At 36.7% G+C, this 22,925-nt stretch overlaps 1 protein-coding gene across 1 annotated transcript in view; it reads right to left on the bottom strand.

Annotated features, from left to right (window-relative positions):
• The window catches only part of enox2 (ecto-NOX disulfide-thiol exchanger 2), a 194,778-nt gene that overhangs the window by 147,571 nt on the left and 24,282 nt on the right, over window positions 1-22,925 (bottom strand). Inside the window, exon 2 of the mRNA XM_007571927.2 lies at window positions 5,682-5,771. Within this exon, the coding sequence (XP_007571989.1) occupies window positions 5,682-5,715 (34 nt within the window). The 5' untranslated portion in view covers window positions 5,716-5,771. The remainder of the gene's footprint in view (window positions 1-5,681; window positions 5,772-22,925) is intronic.

Below are 22,925 nucleotides of genomic sequence, written 5' to 3' on the forward strand. Positions count from 1 at the left end.
AGCAATTAAAAACATAAATGGTCAACAAGATTTGATTAGGACTGAAGGCAACTTTTATTCCTAGTGTTGCTAAAGTAGAATACTGCAGTTTGATATAAATTCATTGTTTTGTTGCTGAGGTGTGTACCAACTGAAAGTAATTGGGTTTTTTATTGATACAGGTTGAAATATGTCGATAATTAATATTAATTAATTAAATGATTTGTAATATATTTCAAAAATGGCTCCAAGTATTAAGAGTCCATAGAGGTAGAATTGTACTAATTAATATCCTGAGCACTCAAACTAGCCTTTACAATAGATTGTATGCTGTAAAGTTATTTTGTCAACTTGTGAGGCTTTGACTGTAGGCAGTGATGGATGTATGGCAAAAAATAAAAAATAAAAAATAGCATTGGGCCTGTCACGATAACTTTTTGTTGCACGATAAATTGTCCCAGTAATTAATGAAATAATCAATAATATTGTCGTTTTAAGACCACTTTCAAGTAATATGGAATAAAAATGGATGAAAAGGTTGAAAAGAACCTTTATCACTGAAATGGAAGATATTTTAAATATCCAAAACAAAACACGACAACCAAAGACAATATACAAAACAGAAATAAAAAACACTCACAACAAAACCTATAAAATGGATGATGATGTATCTGTAAAAAAATACCTTTTAAAAATATTATCAGAATGAAAATGATCCAACTAATTTTAATTTTTTGACCATTGCTTTTATTGTTGTCACAATAAATAAAACAAAAACATGGTGAAAAAGATTAAAGTCCATTCTCCATAACCATCAATGTTGTGTGTTACTGGAAATATTTCCAAACAGTCAAAGTTTTATTTTTTTGCTCTGTGAGGGAAAAGCGTTGGCACTTTCTATCACCCAGTAGACAGGCAGGTGGCAGACAGGGAGTGTTGTTTTTCAGTGACAGGAACAGCTGGGGAAACCTTTGCAATCAAAATCCGTAAATATATTTCATAAAAGCAAGATCAAATTCTGGGAAAAGAGTGAAACTAATGAGCTCGTGTTGAAGAGCACAAATTAGCATCCTCGTCTAAACAAAATCTAATTTTAATCAAAGGCAATTTTCGCAGTTTTTAAATCGAAATTTAAAAAAAATCTTGGTACTGATAACTAATCCATTCATTATGTGTATTTCCTCTCCAAAATTACAAGATTCAGGTGGAAATGTTTATAAGGAACGCCTGCACAGCAGCTTAAAGAGTTTGTGTTTGCTGTGGTTCCATTTAGAGATTAATAAATAACGAGTTCATAATAAATGTCATTTACTTCACTGCACAGAATGAACCAAGAGTCAATGCAGAAATCCCCCAGGTCAGGGGAGACGTCTCTGTCTTAGACGGTTCTCATAAGTTTGTCTTTGACCTTCTCTTTCCCATTCCTTCACTTTCTAATTACAAACCTCCAGCTTTTCCTTCCGTCTTCTCTCATCTCACAACCCTGCAGCCTGACTGACGGCTAGCAGGTGATGATCCAGACAAGAAAGGTAGTGGTGACTCTCCAGGTGGATTTCATAGTATAACATAGCTGTTTTCCTGGGAGGATAAGTGTAATGAGTTTCCAATAAGTAATCAACTAAGTTTAGTCAAAATGTTTTGAGAGGGAAACCTTTATTTGCCTCCATGTTCATTATAATAGCGGAGGAGAAAACTACTGCAGGTGTCCTGGTGACAGCAGAATCTGTTCCGAGAACAGGATTAGGCTAAAGCCGAAGAGAGGCCAGGATTTCCTCTGGAGAAATTCCCCTCTGCATGAATATTGATGGAAATGGGTCTCACACGGCGTGCAAAACAAGCGTTAACCCCTCTGCACTGTTGAAATGTTGTTAGCAGTGCCCTACCGTCCCACAGGGCTAGACAATCACTCATTCTGAAAACTACACCCACAAAATAGTTTCAAGTAAATGAAATTAAACATTTAGCTTGTTAGTTTGACACACTACATTTAAATGAGGCAAAAAAAAATTTCCCATGAGAGCAAACTCGGTTTATGGGGGAAAGTTTTCACTAAGACGTTTTTGCTGAAGAGCAACTAACGGTTCTGAAACCCAACAACAGGCAATTTAGTCACATAGTCTGCAGCCACTTAGAGTGGAGAGTTTAGAGCATGGGTCAAAGGTCAGGGACTAGTGACAGAATCTGACCGCAACCTCCAAGGAAAAGAAGCATTAACTGTTTGGGAAACTAAGCCACTCTAGTCAAAAAAATTAAGTGCCTTGGACAAGCATGAATTTACAAGTAAGCTGGGCCTAAATTAAAAATGTAAAATTTGTTTATTTTCTCTCAATCTTTTTTTATATATACCAAATTTATTTTATTTCTTCCTTTTCTCTTTTTACAGCCTGACATTTCAGATAGCAATAGTTGATATCTTAAAAATGATTATATGATTATTGGATTAACAGCAGCCATGTTGCAGCTTCTTCCTCGCTGTCGGATGTGTGTATTCTGGATCTCACCCTAGGTGCAGGAAAAGAGCCCAGATCTATCACTATCACTTTGGAAAATATCTTTAAATTTACTCCCTCAATCTTCTGTCACTTTTTGTCAAAAGTGACTTTATGATCTCAGAAAACTGGAGATGATCGTCAAGGAAAATAACTTTTTTTTTCTTCCAAATTTATAACTTTTTGACATCAGAGAATACTCAAGTTCTTTGTAGAATTCAATTCAAGCTTTATTAAAGACGCGGAGTCCTGGTTCATAGGAGAGATTAAAAAAAATAGAAAAGGAAAAAAATTGCAATCATAATATTAGTAGAGGCAAATAAGTGAAATTAATCAAGGAATTTTGATGGAAATTTCTGTGGTCGACTTATTTTTTCTTTTGTCTCTACAGGACTAAAGAAAACTTTGTAGAACAAAGAAAAAAAAACAATGTAATCACTGCTCACAACCGTTTACTTTAAATCAAATATGCTGCTGAGAGCGTTACAATAGCTGGTGAAGTCTAAAACTATTTCAAATTAAATATGATACTTGATCAAACGTGCGCATCCAACAAGCAGAATCTATTGGAACTTTTTTTTTAATTTAAAAGATCAACTCTTAACATCTTTCCACAGACAGAAGACATAATCCAGACTGAGCTTATACTAATGCTGCCTTAATTTTTAAAACTTGATGTTGTATTTTATGCAACACAACATGCAGGGTTTAAATGGTGCACCTAACCTTCGGAAACAACTTGTTCAAAAAAGAAGTTGTGTGAAAATACAAATGACACGTAAATACTTCCAGTGGGTCATTTTTAAGCTTTGTTTGATTGCTTGTGGTGTTACTTGTGCTGCACAAGGGTAAAAACACACAGAAAAGACAAAGAAAAGGATTGTGAACTTGAACAAAAAAGAGCGACATAATAGTAGACGTTCATGGATTTTGAGAACATTGTTACTTTCTGCTACGGCAAACAGGGAAAGATTTATATGCCTACCAGACGTTGTTCTTTTGTCACATTGAAACCTGGCGAAACCTGATTTCACAGCAAAATCACTGGAGCTTTTTTTTTTTTTAATTAACAAAGAGACAAAGCTTGATTTCATTGGCTCCCTTCCTGACTTTTTACACACAGTTCTATTGTGAGACGCTCCTGAACAGATGAGGCCAAATAATTAAACTGACTGAAGTACGACTCGCTAGCGTAAGAGTGCAAAAATTGAGAGGATGTAAACGAGAGAGCCAAGCAGGCATGCTGGAGGGAAGGAGAAAGGCCGAGTATTAGACACAGCATTCATTATCACCTGACTGACCTGCACATTGCACTGTGTGAGAGTAATGGGGGAGGACACACTCATCGGCCAAAGCTTAGTATATAAAAAAAACAAAAAACATCTTTTTATCCCCTTTCTGCTTCTTTCCTCCAAAGTAATATGTCACTTTCTACTTTCACACAATGCACTGCAGGATCCCATTGTTTCCAAAATTACAATAACAGATACTTAGTGAAATATAGTAATATCATGCCTAACGTCACACACAACGAATAACAGGGCTGTGTAAAAGCTAATTATGCGTTTAATGGAAATCATTATCTTTTGTCCTGTGTTGAGCACTCGTTCTGTTAGGCTATGGCAGAAAAAAAGCCGATATAGTCCTGAATCACATTTACCGCTTATAATATGGAGGCATTATAATGAGGTGACTGAGCCGGGAGCAGGCTGAGGTGTCGGGAGCCAGAGACAGCGGCGCTCTGGACCTTATGTGAACATGCTACCAAAAATAAAATTACGACATAGATTGTTGAGTATTTCTATGAAAGAAATGTATTTAAGCAGTTAAGGACCACCTTTATTGAAACCTGATGAAACACCAGTGATTGTACATTCAAGTTTGAGATGACATTTTGAAATGCTGTGTTTATTTGTTGAGTATAGAAAAAATGATTTCTGCAAATACCGAAGCCACTTCTGTTCTCAGAATGGAATTTTCACTATTTTATTCTCTTTGGATGAAAAAACATGTTTGTGTTGTGAAAGTATCTCTTGCTGCATTCTTGAGATGTTGTCTCTTATGAAATGCCTCAATTTCTGTCAAAGAAATGTAAAAATCAGCAGTGGGTCACCTAACCAGAATGTGAAGGCACAGAGCAGAAGCCCGGGCTGTTGCCAAACTTTTGCATTATCCTGCTATTAATTTTTTCCAAAACCAGTTCTGATTTGGGTTTGGGATCATTTTCCTGCAGGAACATCCAACAATGTTTAACTTTCAACCATATTTGATTAGAAGTAATTTACAGAAGAGGATGAGGGCAACTAAAAACTAAGGAATTCTGACCCTTGGAAAAAAATAAAAAAATAAGTCAGATACTTTTTTCCAGTGGCTCTAAGTGACTTTGTTCTCAGAATTATGAAATCAATCTCAGAATTCAGACTTCCTTTTCAGTCATGATTCCTTTTTTCACTGGCCATAATCCTCTTCTGTATAAAGAAGACCTTACTTGTAATCCTGCTTTAGTCTTCTTACTAAACTACTGACAGAACAATGCCACCACATGGTGTTACCACCACTATTTTTGCAGATGAACTGGTATCTTTGTTCCTGTGCAAACTGTGACATTTTTGTTTCTATACTTTCAAATAAATGCCTTTTTACGCTTGGTTTTAGGTCGGAGGGGGTTAAAACTTGGACTAGTGGGTGTTACAGCCGCCCAATGTTCCAAAAACAAACCCCAACACTAGTTTTAGAATAGATACAGAAGGCTAATGGCACCAACTTTAACCGCATTGAAACTTTGTGATTATGCCTAATAGCTGGGTCTCTGCATGAAGCCATCAGAAATGCAGTAATTCTGCTCAGAACAATAGTCTGACATCTAGTCAGAATAATTATCAGAAATTAGAAGCCTCTTGATAGATTAAGGAACATTTTTCAATTCTAATGCTAGGGAGTGGGAGGCGGAGGGGTATACTGAAAAGTAAAATGTGTAGAAAGAAAAAAACATAGTTAGAGGGGAAGATTTGTAACCGATTAGCAAGGTACAATTATCCAAGATGGATAGGATAAAATACCTGTAGAAGATTGTTTCACTTGTTCCATGCTTAGAAGAAAGATCAGACATGCTAATTCACTGAGTTGAAATTTCAGCATTCAAAAGCACTGCAGGAGGTCTTGAATACAATAATGTGTGCAGAAGTTAAAAAAATGGCAGGAAAGGCATCTTACCTGTGACTCGACCTGATCTGTAGTCTTTATACATCCTACAGATGCAGCATTGCACACTGTGATCTCAGCTTTTCTGGTCTTGTAGCAAATCTGTTTTGGGAAGCAAAACCAAGCAGAACAAATTCCTGATTAGCCAACATTTGTTCACAAATCTCAACAGCAGAGTCTCCTATGCCACAACTCCGCCACACGACTCATCCATTCGGCACTCGTTCAAGGACACTGAGTGAGATGAGCTTTAAGAAGGGACTAGAATAAAAGAAGGCTTTGTCTTGAACATAGACACAAGACAAACACGGGAGACTGTAATTCACCCGCTTCTCTAAAAGGCACGACCTCCCTGCTTTGTGGAGCAGAAGCTCGCTGGAGCCAGAGAGGGCTCCGAGGCTCGGGTGGGTCCCATTGACTGCACTATTAGCACTCAGGCTGGGAGGATCAGCGAAGAAATACAAAACACTGCCAGATGGGTGCACAGAGAATTTTGTAATGCATTTCACTCCACCAAGAGACACCCTCAGGGAGCAGTGATGACCACAGTAATTGGCTTTCTCCAGCTATGATAATCTGCATCAGTCATGCCTTGCCAACACACTCTTAGACCACTGAGAAGGTCACTGTGATCCCCAAACCTCAATCCGCACAGCTGACAGCAGCCTCTGAATTCTGAGAGGAGGACATTACTGAACCATTCTCATGAATTTTACCTTTAGTTCAAGGACCTGCATGGCAAGACATTTTTCATCTACTTTTTAATATCTTTGCTTGTGACTGAGCTGACTTCAGTCTGTGAGATATTTCAAAAAACATGGTTAAGACTAAAGACTTCAAGGCCAGTATTAGAAAATGGGACTGAGCACTGGATAATTTAAGCACTCTGTGAAGTGTCTACAGAGGATTTCATTTAAAGAAATCATGGCTGAGCATATCTTTTGGTCCCAATTTCTATGAAAGAGAGAAAACAAGCCGAGGTCATAAATTGTTAATAACAATCTAGAGGTTGAAGTTGTTTGCGTTGCCATTATGCCTTTATTTTGGTAGATAATTAGCTATGTTTGCATATTTGAACCAGCGATCGTCAGGGTTGCGTGACTCTGCCACTGTTTTCTGAGTTGGGAATACAAAGAAATGTATAAATAAATAAAAAGGAAAGTATGCTTAGCACAAAAAAGGAACAGGCCAGAAAGAGATACTTGGGTTTGTTGGTCAGAAAAAACATAACTGTTTTGCCACAATAATGTAGCCTCTGTTTGATGTAAAGAAAGGAGAAGAAGATTTCCACCTCAAGAACACCGTTCCCATAATCAGGCATGGTGGTGGGGTCATCAAGGTGCTTTGTGGTTAAAATGTAAATGGCAAGATTCTGAACATCATCATCAGGCTTAACGTTTCAGCTTGGACATTACACAAAACTGTGGAGAACACATGGTTGGCCGACAAATATATTAACATATTAGAGTGTCCCACCAAATGCCAAGACTTCAAGTCAATAGAAAATCTAAAGATTACGGGTGATAGCACGGAGGTTTTCCAACCTCGAAGACTTTGGAGGCCATCACAACACAGCAGTTTTAACCAACCATTATAAAACCAAAAAAAGATTTAAAAAAAGGGAACATAGACAACTAAGGACAACAGAAACAACAATAAGGAGGAGATATTAGTAATTTCTTTGTAGGGTTACACCGTTTAAGTACAACTAAAATATTGACATAGTTGGCCGAGACCCAGAGATCTCCAGTAAAGAAAATAAAAATATGCTTTGTCACTATGCTGCTTGTGTAAATAAACAGTTCTACCTACAACCTTGTGTAATGCTGCCATTGCAGACAATGATGGTGGTTTAATAAAAAGCAACCAAATGGCCAAAAGCACAAGCAAACCATTGTAAGCACTGGCAACAATCAGAAGACAAACTAAAGCACACTTTCCCATCTGTGAAGGCTGGAAATGTGGCTGCGATGACACAATTTGGATGACATGAGAATGAAATTTGTGGAGAATAATGACAGCTATTTTAATTTGGGAAACAGATTTTTTGCTTAATGGGAGGAGTGCAAAGAAAATCTGATTTCAAACTATTTTGTGTGCACAAAAAACAAATGGCAATAATCATCCTCTAGGCACCCACTCCCCACCATTATATTTATTACCAGCATTTTTCATTTTCACTCACTCACTTGAAGAATACTTCTCTGCAGTTCAGAAGAAGCTTTAGCTGCAAACATGATCAAATCTGTTCACTAATGATTATGAACGAAGCAGCTGGGAAGTTTCACAAAGACTTGTGTTATTAGTCCAACAATGTAAATCAGACGAATAAGGGTTAGCATTAGAAATAGACTACCAATGGGAACAACTGCCTGTATAAATGTTTATGCCATTAATAGAAGGAGAGACATTTCAAAGAGGAAAATCAACATGTTCTTTGTTGCAGAAATGCATTAAATTTCACAAATAAAGTAGATGCAAGAAGAATTGTTGAATATGCATGACAAAAGATTTTAGTTGTCAACATGATCTCATCTGGTGTGGCTACTTATCCAGAACATATGATCTTTTGCATGATAAATGATTAAGGAAATATATGCAAGACCAGGATTTGAGGATTCCCACAGTGAAAAGGATTACTAGAATGAACTGACCACTAAAGTGATGGGGAGCGAGAGAAACCCTCACAAAAGTCTCAAACGGTTAATATGTCTTTCATCTCCATCCCACAGAATTGGCAACCTGGGATGGAAGAAACTAAACTGTCCTCTGAAACAATTTGCTGCCTCTGAGTTATCAGAGTGACATCACAAGAACTAATCGGTATTTCACAAGTAGTTCACTGATATCTTTAATTTCCTGTTGCCATCCCTCAGCCTAGGGGCTTTTTTCTTTCTTTTTTTTTAATTTTTTTATTTTTTGCAGATCATAGCAAACAAAATGGGGAGATTAGGATACTACTTTTGACAAATTGTACAAATTTGTCAAGTAACTACATGTGTACAGAAATGAATTTACCTTAAGGCATTATGCCGAGGTATTTATCAGGAGAATCTTACAGACACCACCAAACCCTGCGCTTATCATGGTGCAGGGTTTGTGCATCCTCAGGATCTCAGAAGCTATATTTTTCTGGCCCTGTTTGTCTTTAGTAGAGTCTTGAGGGTACAGGCTATAAATGATTTATTATCTATCTACATGACTATAAGTCCAAGGAAGTAAGTAGTCTTTTCAGGGATAACAGGGCCTTACCCCGGAGACTGGACAAGATAATTGTCATTTCCTCATGCACTGTGACCAAACTGCATTGGAGCATCAACTTGTACCTGTGTTACAAGTAACAACCTGTGTTAGGTACATTGAAAGGACCAGTTCATAGTTCATTTATTAGCAGTTTAACTTAAGGCACAAAACCAGCTGACTTAAGGAAGATGTAACAACACAAGAAGTTCAGATAGGTGGGGTCTTCATAGAAAAATTATGTGTATATGGGATTCCGATTAAGATGGTTTTTATTCAAGAAAAACTTTATGATAAAAATGAGACAAACATCTTGTAAATGATTATAAAATACAAAAGAAGCGCAACTTCTAATCAAAATTCAAAAATCCTTTGAAAATCTTTATTAGTTTTACAGCAATCAAACCCCACTGACAATTAAAGACCAGTTTGCTTATTCCTTCAGGTGTTTTGACAATTTATTATTGTTCATGAGCTCCAACTATTTGACGCTGGATGGCCTCTTTGCCATCTCCATAATCTTTAGCTCCTCCCACAGACTCTTGGATTCAAGTTTCGATTCTTGTTGGTAAATTAAAATATTACTTTAAATCTAAATATGCCAAGCATATGAATAATTTTGGCTTAACTGTATATCAAATCCAGGATTCCACACAAAGAATTTGAGTCCTGCAGCAACAACTTTGTTTCTTGCACAAGAAGCAGGAATGCAATTCTCATCTGTCAGTTCAATCCACCTAACTGGCTCTGGAACTATTTTTGAAGAGAGCGACTGGACTTTTTCACACTCTGATGAAGCCTTTAGTTTGAGGCAAGAAGTAAGGGAGGGCTTACCTATTGCGCTCTTGTCTCATTAAGGAGAAGATGGAGGTTTCCCAGGTGGACGCCCTATAGTAAGAGATAGGACTCTGGATGAATGTGTGTCAGTTAGAGATTCAGATTAAGCAGCCCTCTATGAGTATGAGGGTGGATTGTTTGCACTCAAATTTTCAAATGAAGGATTTTATCCATGAAGGCAATAACAGTGTTAACAAATGAAGTGTCCTGCGCATTTTGACCAAGAATGGCGTTAGGAACTGGCATTTTGTCATTCATGTGTCCATCCATCACCTGCACAATCCTTGTATTGGCGTACAAGGTTGCTATGTCCAGTAAATCAATGAGTGGGTCAACTGACCAACCATGACCTGTCAGAAACAATACTTACTTTTTCAACCAGAAAAGATTCACATCTTTCAATCAAAAGAAAGGTTAATTTTTGAGCCAAAACTACTGCTACTACTACTACTTGGTATTAAATTAACAATTGTTGCTACAAACCGGCTCGTTGAGCCGTAACAAAAACCAAGGAGACACGGACTTCAACAATAAATACGCTCTTTATTGAGCATCAAATTTAAAATAAAACAAGAAAACAGCAGCAAATAAGCAGGCCCTAGCGGATCCTGGGTGCTGCCCCTTCTGGTGCGCCTTGGGACAAAAAGTAATTAGTAAAATGACGGATCCACGTAAAGTGGAGGGGGACATCCTTCTCAGTTGTGCAAAATGGTCTGCTCAGAACCCCGTGTCCTTCACTCTCCCTTCATATTTTTTTTACATTATCACTCAGATTTACGTGGGCTAGCCTCTTGTCTGTTAAAATCTGTGCAATTAAAACTCCTTGGTCTTGACCTGGAAAGTCCAGGACTAGGGAAAAAAACAGCACAAGACCAGTTTCAAGCCCCCCATCCACAGTCTTTAATGGATATTTTCTGCTTTCGGATATGCATTTCTATTTGAACATACAGGCAGACATTTGAACATACAGGCAGACATCAGTTGTGTAACTCACAGTCAACATGCATTCAAGAAAGTAGCCTTTACAGCAATGTTAATCCTACTGATACGTCCGCTTAAAAAAGCTGCGATAAGGGAAATGATGAAACAATAGAGCCTAGTGAGGTTTTCCAGTCTCAAGAGTTATGACCAAGGCCTTTTTCTGCTCAGTATCAGGGACGCTGATTAAAGGCAGAACTGCAATCTTTTCCTACTGGCTGCCATACTGCTTTAATATGGACAAAGGTTTTATGCATAGATAGTTTTAATATCTGCAATACAAGCTATTTGTAAAGCGTTTGTGACAGAGCTTCATCTTAGGCTGCGCATTTAAATATGCCTCTGCAGTTTAAGCACCTGGCTAGAGTTGAAAAACATCTGAAAAGAAAATTATTTTTCTGGATGAACAAAAAATTGCAAGTGTTATAAAACCCATTTTAATCAAAAAGTACAAAAAAAATATTCTACCTTCATAGAGTGAAATTTTCTACAACCTAAGAACCGTTTCATATGATAGTACAGTTGACTTCACTTAAAGTTGTAATGTTTGGTTGATATCATTGATTAGCCACACTGCATACTGAGTTTAGTGCTTTTTGAAGAGGATCAGTAGATTTAACACATCAAAGCACATCAGTCAGACTTTAATGTATAGGAAACAGACAAGAGGCTAGCCCACATAAATCTGAGTGATAATGCAAAGAATATGAAGGGAAAGTGAAGGACACGGGGTTCTGAGCAGACCGTTTTGCACAACTGAGAAGGATGTGGACCAAAAGGTTTTTTAATAGCAACACCATCAGGGTAAGAACAAATATTCAAGGCAACAAAAACACACTGATTTTATCCACATTAATATACTTCTAAGTATCAGATTACGACTTAGTAAGGAAAAAAATGTCAATCTGTACTTGTATAGAAGGGGGAAAAATCTTGATTTAGACATTTGTGCAGTTAAAACTTATTAATTGCTTATGAAGTCCTGCAGGCTATACAGTTAGGCTGAGGTAAAACCTCTGCACGTTGTACCGCACAGAAACAACATTACATGTCTGTACTCTAATTAACTTATTGCAACACCAGCGAGCTAAATCAGCCTATTTAAATCATTTACTGCTTAAAACCGTACAGTATCCTTAGAAAAAGGCAGGCAAATATGCTCCCACGCCACTACAAACACATTATCACGTGGCACAATATGTTCGTTAATGAGCCTCTGCTGACATGTTGGAGAAATGACAATCTGTCAAACCTTCCTACACACAGGGAAACAACATACTGAAGAGAGGGCGGCACCACTGCGCATCAATATGTGAGGATATTATGTAGAAGTAATTAAACCCAATTTAAAAAAAATCATTGCACAGAAGCACATTACTCGTTTTCGGTCATTAAGCATTCATCTGTGGCCGCTGGTTGCACTTCCTCAAGGTCCTGTTAGTGCTCTCTTTGTCATAAATGCTCAAATTATTAAATGTCAACTAGAGCCTGATGATGTTCTCTCCATTCAACTTTGGCCGACTAAAACAACAACAACAAAAAAGCGTCCATGATTTATTAGTGTACCATTTCAAGCTTCAGACTGGCCACTTGTACAATTGTGTTAACATTATACACTCTATAGTAGAGCTAATTTCACAACTGACAATGTTAGAAATAAGGAGTTAGAAAACTTGAGCGATACAAAAACAGCCAGAGGGGAAAGACAGGGCAACAAGAGGGCAGAAAGAGCGAAGAAGACAGTTTTCTGGCAAATAATGATCAAAGAGAAATAGCTGGTTACAAGTGGGATTCATCCCTCCCATCACTTAGACATGTCTCACACTGAAAACCCTGATGCTGTGCAAGAAAACAATTTTCCACAATGTTAACAGACATAGCCAGAGGAGCAACACAGTCCCAATTTTTATCATCCAGAGAAAGGAAAAAAGAAAAATTTATGTGCAGAACAACCAGGATGTGAGTGCCTGAAATGAAACAATTGTTCTCCGGTACCATAAATAAAACCTTTAACAATTTAAAGGGACTGTTTTTAATTGGCAAATATAAGCTTGTGAGAGTGAGAATATTAGTTAACCTTAATTTTTTATATTTCATAAAAGTATGCTTATTAAAAACTTTAATCAGAACCAGTTAATGGAAATACAGTATTGTGTAATTTGAGTCTTTAGAAATCACTGTTGTACTGCAGAGTTCAGTAATAAAAAATGCAAAATCTCATGTAAATTTCATTATAACAGAAAATCTAAACAACCAAGAGAAATGAACTGATGTCCAATACTTAAACATGGATATGAATAGGCCTGTCCCAATAATCAATAAATCAATTAATTGCATGGTAATTTAAACAAAGTCAATAATTTGAATTGGCATGATTTATTGTTTATCTCTTTTTTTCTCTCTTTCTACCAAAAGCTGGATGATCTGGTGCTTTGGTTTCAACTAGCCCTTTTTAGAAGGACAATTTTGTTTAGAAAGACTTCAAAATTAATTGTGTTATGTTGTTTATTTATTTTGGATATTTAAAAAGTATTTCAGTGTTAAATGTTCATTAAAATTTAAAGTTTACTGATCTTTTAGAATGTGTTCTTGCATTATTATTTTGCCATTGCCGTTATATTACTTAAAAATGGTCTCAAAACAACAATATTATCGTTTGTCGCATTAACTTCTGGAACAACTTATCGTTAAGCAAAATTTGTTATTGGGACAGATATGAATTGGTTTGATATGAAGGGGATATGAAGGGGGAGCTGGATGAACTGACTAACATGTTTAAGCATGCAAGGTACAGTGCATGGTTTGATTTCTTTTACAAAACTGTTCTTATTGTAGAATTAGTGATATATAATGATAGGATATTTCAATAAATGTCTAACAGTGTGTGTTAATTGTAAAATGTGATACTTCTAAATTTGAGATTGGCTTGAAGAAATGTCCACATTTTAAAAATTCCAAGCCTACAGAGTGAGTAAGATAAGTACAGACAGCTACTTGTTGACATTTGGTAAGTCTGAAAAGGATGCTACCATTTCATCAACTGACTGGACTTACTGATGTACTTTCCAGAAAGGGTCAGAGCAGACTCTTTCTGCAAAAATGGAGCGACCCTTCAGTGACAGAATATGGCATCCAATGTGGACAAAAGAATGCTGAAGTAGGTCCTTTCTCCTAGCAGATGTTAGACTTCATAACCATCAATGCTATCAACAAACTCAGCGTTTACGTTCTTGCTGTTATTTGCAAACTTTTTACATTTCTTCTAAATGGGCTTCTGTTTTATATGTACAAATATGCATGTACATTTTGTTCATTATTTTTAAATTATCCTACCCAGTGGCGCTCTTCTTTGAATAAGAGTGTCATTTTTAGTAACTGCAAAGTATTTTTTCTTGTGCTGTAAATGTGTAACTTTACCATGAATATGCATTATTCTGTTTACCTTTCACTTTGCTGCAGGCACACCTACATTCCCACACAAAGATATATTTCTATTTTCTTCTTTTCTATTCAAATGTCCTGAAAAGTGAATTTTATATAACATAAAACTGGCCAGTGTTGCAAGTTACTGATTCAGTAATGAAAACTTTTTCTGGCTGGTGGTAGCAAACAAAACATTGATGCAATGCCACATTCTAGTGGAAAGGCCACAAGGGAAGTAATTCAGGTCCTAACAGCTTTCTCACTGATAGGAAAAGGAATAAAGACCCACTGCTGTGTTATTGCCACTTTTTCCTAATATATTGGATATGTCTTGTCACCTATTATAGTTTGAAAGTGTAAGAAATTGTTGAAACGGATTACAGCCTGACTGTGTCTCTATTATTATTTTTTTTCCAATACGATTTTTCCTCTCTTCCAAATCGAGTGAAGTCTGCATTTCCTACAGCAAGCAGTAAAGGACTTGCAAGGATGGCAATAGCAGCTTTTCCAGTGATTTGGGTATGCTTACTTACTTCTGAGTTAATGGCTCATTTACCTTCAGCAGCTACAATAAGAACCAGGCAAACACGTTAGGTAGAGCACAAACTGAATCTCGGTGAAATCCCAGTACACTCCACTCTAAGGGTGGCTCACTTCTGGTTCAACTAAAAAGCATACTTAGTATATTAAACCTGCAAAAATTACAATGATTAAAAAAATAAATAAATAAAAATGGGTTTAGAATTATTGAATGTTCCTCATCAAACTGTCTTCGTTCTCATATATATATAATTTTTTATTTGAATGACTGATAACAGACATCTAAGCTCTCTAAAACTGTCTTTCTACCCAGCTTACTGGTTGGCAGCCGCGCTACAAAGACACCATCAATTTGGTCTAACTGTGACCTTCTCACCTCACCACACCGATCTTGTTTCATGTAAACGTTGCAAGAAAGGCCTTTATTTTTGTCTTCAAAAATACAAGGTTACATTACAGGCTAAACTTTTCGTAAAAGACATAAAACATGGTTCTCCAGAGATTAAAAAAATGCAGTTTTTCTATTTGATTCGATGTTGCTTTGTAAACATGATGAATGCATTCTATGCATGTCACTCCCAGATATCATAGAAGACTTTAGTTTAAAGATCAAAGCATTGCCAAGTCTGGTTATCAGTGCTTTTCAGTGCTCTGGACCAACTTTGTGAACTGGTTGCACTGGGGCAACTAACTTTTTTTCCTTAGGTAAAACAAGAACCAAAGTTAGGTAAACCCTGGTATTTGATGGCATCACTTTAAACATTGCAGCCCATTAATAATCTAGTAAACATAAAGTTATTTAATTGAGAGAAGATTACAGGAATTGTAAAGGCAAGTAACTTATTGAAAAAGTGCTTACCTAGCTTCAAAGAATTGTAGTTTAAATGTAAAACTCCTTGAAATAAAATAAACAAATGGAATGATGAGATGAAAGAAAACCAAATTATAAGAGCAAATGTTTTAAGGGCTCTTCATCTCACAAAAATACCAAACTGAACATTTCACTACGTCCAAGCTATTTTTTCTAAGAATTATTTCAGATTTGAACTTAATGAAGGGAAGTTCTTCTTTTGCAATACTGTAGGCATCGTTAAACTTGATCCCCATCTCTGACTCATTTGATGATCTGTCTGATGGTGCCTGCAGCGAAAGGCAGGGGAGAGTTTGGCCACCTGGGTGGAGCATTTATCGCAGTATGCAATGTGTTTTACAGATGCATTGCATCACAAACACTGGGACAATCCCACACACAAAGAGTCAGACAGGAGCACATTTTGACCGAGCATGTGTGAGCTTTAGAACCCATGCTTCACAAATTATTGTTTACATATGTATATACGCTCACATCAGTCTAACTGTATGTTCAAATTGGAAGCACAAGTGTATACCATAATTATCAGCAGCGCAATATGGAGGAACCAGACTGAAAAGGGAACTTTAGAACAAAGCTCACCCTCAGAAAAGAGAGAGCACATCCCATGCGAATGTGACGCACATAACCTGAGAGGTTGATTGCTCCGTGTCAGGGAACTGGTAATGATCGAGTTGAGGCCTTCGCTTTTTCATATTTTCTCTTCAGCCGTTTTACATCTACTCTGTTTATCTTACTTTTAAAACAAAGTCTTGATCAAAAAACTCAATTAACTGACAGCTGGTGTGCTCAAAGGAACCAGCCTTACTCAATGAACCGTTTCACTGAAGGCGGTCTTGGAAGAGACTTTGCTTTGTAATTTATGAGTGGGCTGGAAGCCAGTGAGTGCTGTTCAGCAGCAGTAGACACGTGCCGTCTTTGCATTCATGGCCAACCGAGGAAGGTGGGGACATTATTTTTCCCACTTGTTCACAGTCCTTGTGAGCTTTGGTCTGGGATATTATTTGTTAATGCCAAAGAAGACAGAATTTTGTTGAAAACAAGGAAACTATTCAAGATTTAATATTAAGGACAAGAGACAGAGAAAGATGTTTAACTAGCTAAATCCTGACAACTTTATTTCACACGACTCAGGTTCCTTTCAGAAGAAAGTTTAAAGGCAATCTGAAGCAGATAATACAAGCGTATCATGTTAATTGTGTTTGGCAAACTAGGATATTGATGATAATAAGAGTAAATGACTGAACACTAGATCTGGCATATATGAGGAGGAGCATAATTGTGTGGTTTTTAAGGTCTTTCTAATTATCTCGAATTTACATCCTGTCAAATCTTTGGTGGCTTCAGAAATTACCCATAAGTTTGGCCTTTAATAAATATTACATAAACTTTTTTAATTACAAGCACATAAAAAATTCTCAGTTTAAATATAAGCAACTTAGGACACTGGCAACTGCTGCTGCAAAAAAAAAAAAAAAACTAAACAAAACAAAATAGAAAAAAAACAGAGTGCTGAGTCACAAGAACTATAGCGAATATGGGTTTAAAAAGGCAGGGCTGGATGTTGTGAAAGGAAGATGGGACTCAGCTCTCCTTGTCACAAAGTGTTAAGTCAGGGCCGAAATGTAGGAGGCAGGCTAAGGCACATCTACAGCGTGAACTGCAAGGCCACAGCACTGATATATTCCTGTCTGAACTGGAAGTGTTGGTTAGCTTCACAACAATAAAGCAATGAGAGCTTTTCTTTTTAAAGTAATTTGGTTATTGTGGACTTAAAAAAAAAAAAAAAAAAAAAACCTAAGAGTGTAAGCAGAATATGGTCAGATGTGAAGTTAAAAAGAGGAAAGGCCAACTGCGTTTGGAAAATATAGAACTGTCTCTTATAATTACATGTGAACATGTTATTGTAATATCCACAATTTTTTAATACCAAGAAGAGCTGTTAATAAAAACACAGAGCTTTATAGTTTATGATTTTCTTTTTTGTTTACTAAACTGATATTCTGCCATAAAGGCTAAACCAGATCTCTCTCACTCAGTAGCCATTAAATACATCAAAATTACCAGTTTTTACTCATCAATATTCTGAAGGTGTTTGAAAAGGAAGGTAGTCAAGCATTAATGCTTACTTACTTTACCTTGAAAGGAAAGTATAAATAATTCATATTGACACGCAGTGAATACTAATTCCCACATATTCCACTTAGCATCATCATGGTTGATTAAGTTACATAAGGTTATGCACTTCATTATAAGCAATGTGTCTGCAATCCTGACCAGTCAGCTAATTGTGTTGAAAATGAGGTTACGTTCAAAAGCTTATCCACTGATCTTAAACCGTTAAAGACAGTAATAACACATCGCCTTGTCAGTTAGACTGCTGTAATTATAAAAATAGTAAATGCATATGCATAAGGTTGACTTATGCAGATTTGGTAAAATCCAGTGCAGCAAAGACATTGTCTTTTAGGTATTCATAGATTCACAGAGACCTGAGTTGCATAATGGAGTTTCATATTTGCCCACAGCAAAGATTTATTAATAAACCCATCGTTGCTGGAAAATTTGAAGGTGGTTTGTTGTAGCTGCCAGTTGTAAATCCCTTTCGAATGAGATCACCTCATGATTTGCAATCTCTGGGTAAGTCTGCATGTATTTTTGCCAGCAGAGAGACTAAACAACTAAATATATTTTTACTGCACCTTCTTAATTATACGGTGTGACTTCTACTTTTAACAGGTCTCTGAATGTTGCTAAGAACCCAAACATTTCAATAAGTTAATTTTCAAAATCACTCAGGTGTTTATCTAGACTCTTCTAGTAAAAATGTATACTAAATTGCCCAGGTACGTGAGAGGCCAGTGAGATTTCTCATTAAAATGTATTTTATGATGGAAGGCTTTGGATTACAGTGGACTCTATTTACAGTTCAGTATTTGCGGAGTCACTTGTTTGCTGAGTATTTTTTGCGGAAAACCCACCGATTCACTGATTTGTTTTTTAAAGAGTATATCAGACATATTTGATTTCCCATAGGATATACTATGTTCTTGGGGGGCCGAGGATTCATTGGTCAGTGAATACTGAATTATTTCAATGTATTTATTTATTTATTTTTTTGCCTCACTTTTACACTGCACTTTCAAAATCAAACTAAACTGGCTGGAAAATAATTGTGCAATTACAAGAGCAGCTCATTTGGAGCGCTATCAAATCAAGCTGTCCAAAACGAGCAGCAAGTGAGTATGGCAAACCCTGTTAATATTTAATCAAAGAACTGCTGGTTCTCTACATACTCTAAGTACAAAAAAATGTATTTCTGGATCGGTGCAATAGCTCCAAACCTAATACACGTCAATGGATGAAACGCGACATTACTCTAGGAAGAATGCTTGAATTAGTTGAATTTTTTTACAAGAAAATTGATTATGGTTTAAATATCCTCTTTGTACATTAAATATACATATGCAGTGGACCATCAGTGCATTGCTCATTAAATATGAACCAAGTGCAGAATAACAGAAAAAAAGAAATAGAGGGAGAGAGACCAACATACTGCTGAGGGTTACATAGACACTGAGAAAAAAAATCAAATGTACTCTATGTCCATAAATCATACATACAGGAGACATCAGTTCCTCTCTGCGGATTGCTGGAAAGCCTGTTTGCTTTCAGAACAAAACATGGCTAGCGCCCAAGAGAAAAGACACCCAGCTGCTCAGCTGAACCAGAGTATGATTGTTGTGATCACAGCAGTGTAGATGAGCTTTCACACCTGTCCAAAGGAACTGGATTATTTGAGGAAACTAACTCAGATTAAATGGCTCAAGGGTGATACTTGAGTACTTCAATAAGGTTCACAAGGCCTTGAGAAGAGAAACACACCAACACCATCACCGATCCCCCATTTATGCCCAATAAATTAGCAGCAGGCATCTATGCTTCTCATGCCTGCTCAGATACAGCCATAAAAGCAATTAGTAAACTTGACATGATTACAGAAAAAGATTTTTATCTGGCATCACTGCCAAGCAGCCAGTTGGCATGCAGAGATCATCGAATGGTTCTTACTTGTTGACCCCAAGATGGCTCCCTCTCTGCAGGCCTGCACTAGGAATGGCCATTTTCCAATAGTGCCTACTCAGTACGACTTGACTCAGCACTGCCATGTTATAAAGTTTGTGTTTTAATTTGAAAGTTTTAAATTTTCCATTAGATATTTTCAAAAATCAGATCGAAGAAGTTGGCTACTAACTTTGCAGACAAGTTGAGTGTTGTACAGAGGAAAGGAACATCTGGTTCTGTGTAAGACTGTGTGTGGAATCAACATGCAAATTAATGCATCAATTATACACACACTCTCATGTACGTCTATGTAAAACTACTGAAATAGCAAAATCAGTATACTAACATTATCTAATTATTTTAAATGAAGAAGCACGATTAGTCTTTTGGTGCTAGGCAGTGTAAGTTATGATTGTTTCGACTTGACAACCTTGACATGATTTATGTCCGGTAATAAAAAAAACAGATTATGTTTAAAAGAAGCTTTTTATAGCTTTGGCAGCAACATTTTAGAATGACCGCATTTGCACTTAATGTTTGAGATCAGCATCTCCTGAAGGGCCATGCCTACTCTAAAGACTCTTTATCTCCGTTTGGCCCTATTGACTGATAGGTTTCTGAACTCTGCATCAGCCAAAGCTGCCAAGTGTTCAAACGAAGCAAAATAACTTCACTGTCCCTACAGCGCAACATTAGGCTCAGCAGTTCCTGCTTGCCTTTTGTGTGTGGGGCCACTGTGACGAAGTTAATTTCTTGCCAAACAAGCAGAAATGTTTATGCCAACACACACAATAAATAACAACAAATAAAAAAACTGAATCATCCGAATGCTTTTATTCTCTCCACTGCTCTAGGCAAATACTTTAGTCGCATTAGATGATGCGTGCCAAATGAGTTTCCTTTAAGGTATCTGAGTAAATTGCTTGCTCTTTGTGTGCTTAAGCATTAAAAAAAACACAGTCTATTAAAGCCGAAGCTCCCGTGTTACTATGTACAGTAGCTAATTAACACTGTCTCTATCCATTAAAGTTAAAGATAATCCAGAAGGTGTTTGCTTAGATAAACATCATGCTCAGAGGTAAAAACACTCATTTATAATCATTACATAAATTCATTAACCATGAAAAATAGAACACAATCTACAGAGAAAAGCAGCAGATCAAAACATGCAAACATAAGAAACTTAGACAAACAGGATGGGCCTCTTCTATCTCAGGTTATTCTCATTATTCTCATATGTGAGTGTTAGTGTACCCGTCCATTTTTATTATTAATGGTGACAGACTGTGTGGCCCAGGCATGTTATGGTAGAGTGTGATTCAATATGGGTAATGAAACAATGCTGGTTTCATAAAGTCATAATGCCAAAGACACAAAGCAAAACCTAACAAACTCCAAAAAAAGCAATCAAAGAAAGTGTCAGAGTCCATGCAGAGCAAAGATGTTAAAAATTTATTGGCAATTACAGGAACTGAAAGTCTGCCTTCTAACTTTTTAGTTCCCACTGTTGTCATGATCCTACTATTTTAATTTGGTACTTGTACCAGAACCAATATTACATAATAGAGGGCACAAGTCAACATCTCTGTGGAAATACTGACAATCGATCAAACGGTTTTGGCCAAGTTGCCCTTGGGGTACAGATGTGTGGTCAACAAGAAACATCCAGCAAAAGACACCTAAAGGGCAATAAATAAGCTTAGCAATATGAAAGCAACTCAGTTCATAATTTCTGAGACAGATAAGTATGCCGAACACATAAAGACTTTAGTGCTAAATAAATTAAAATGTACTTTTACTTTTCAACCCACATTAAAATGTTGCAAAGAATTAATTTAATCATTTAAAGAACATTCTCAGAGATTGACTGTGATTATCTAATGCAACAAATTTAAAACTTGCTTTTATATTCTGCACTGTATCACTGTCCATCTAGTTCTAGGTCCAACTTTTTTTTCTCTGTTCTATTTTTCCACAGTCCAAGTTTGGCAAAAAGTGACATAATTCAAACCAGCTTCCCTGACTTACTTTATTTTTGTGTCCTGAATTACTTGCACTTTGACCCTCGTCATTCACACAAGATAAAAGCTCTAAACTTAAAGCCAGAAAGTAAAACATGTAACTAGAACAAAGTGAAATGAGTTATTAGGTATATATCTTATTTTCTCCCTGAGTCTTATTGAGCACAGCTTAGCAGCAGTGCTTCTTTGTCTGCAGGCCTTATCTGGCTGTGAAGCACCAAGTTATGTGCGGCTGTTTCTATTGGCAAGGCATTGAAGGCGAGGCCTGCCAGCCCAGATAAACCTCCCTCTGTTCTCTCAGCAGACTTGCAGGCTTCAGGTCTGCTGCAGGTGTCCCAGAAAATGTTTCCATAGCCATTAGACTTCAGCGCTCCTGGTGACACGTTGGCATCTCTGATAGGAAATAACTGAAGACGGGGGAGAAAAGCGATGATGGGAGTAGCTGCGAGGTAGACAGACCCCACACACAACTCGACAGAATGAGTGGAGTGATTTAGACTGAGATGGCAAACTAGCAAAAACACTATTTATATACAAAAAGTAACTGCATGTAAGTTTGTTTTCTTAGGATAATAGATATAGTTGAAACCTCTTCTAAATTAATGTTTCAATTATCCTAACCCAATAATAAAACTGTAAAACTTAAATATACGGGGAACATAAAACTATTTTGCTAAATTATTATTATTATTTTTTTTTAATCAAAGAAATAAACTAAGGAGATACAACAATGAGGTTGCTGAGGCTTTTGTTTCAGTGTTATAAGTAGAACACAATGTCTGAAATCATGTATTTACCACCAATGACAAAAAAAAAATATTTTCACTTTTCTGCCAAATTCATCAATGGCATAATTCTTCTTGAGTAGTAAGTACTGTAAGATAAGTGGTATTTCACAAAAGCAGAAGAAATCGTATGTTTTTTGAACAGGAAAAATATTTGTTGTTAATCTGTTGCTAAGAGATGAGCACGTTTTCTAGTAACCAAGTGCCACAGAGTAAACATTTGACTTTTACTTTCGCAAAATTTACTAACTGTAAATTTCCTGTGTCTAAGCAGATAAACAGTATTTCAAAAGAGCCAATGTTTTATGAACAAAAATTTATTTGGTGTAAGGAGATGAGCAATTTCTCTGGTAACGAACTGCCACGAAGTATAAATCTTTTTTTTTTTTACATTTGGGTTGAAAGTCTGCTTTATATATATATTCACCACCAATGATTAAAAAAAAAACACACATTTTCACTTCTCTGAAAAATTCACCGACTGTACAATTTTTCT

Source organism: Poecilia formosa, unplaced genomic scaffold, assembly GCF_000485575.1.
Source record: "Poecilia formosa unplaced genomic scaffold, Poecilia_formosa-5.1.2 Scaffold290, whole genome shotgun sequence".
In the NCBI taxonomy this organism is placed as follows: Eukaryota; Metazoa; Chordata; class Actinopteri; order Cyprinodontiformes; family Poeciliidae; genus Poecilia; species Poecilia formosa.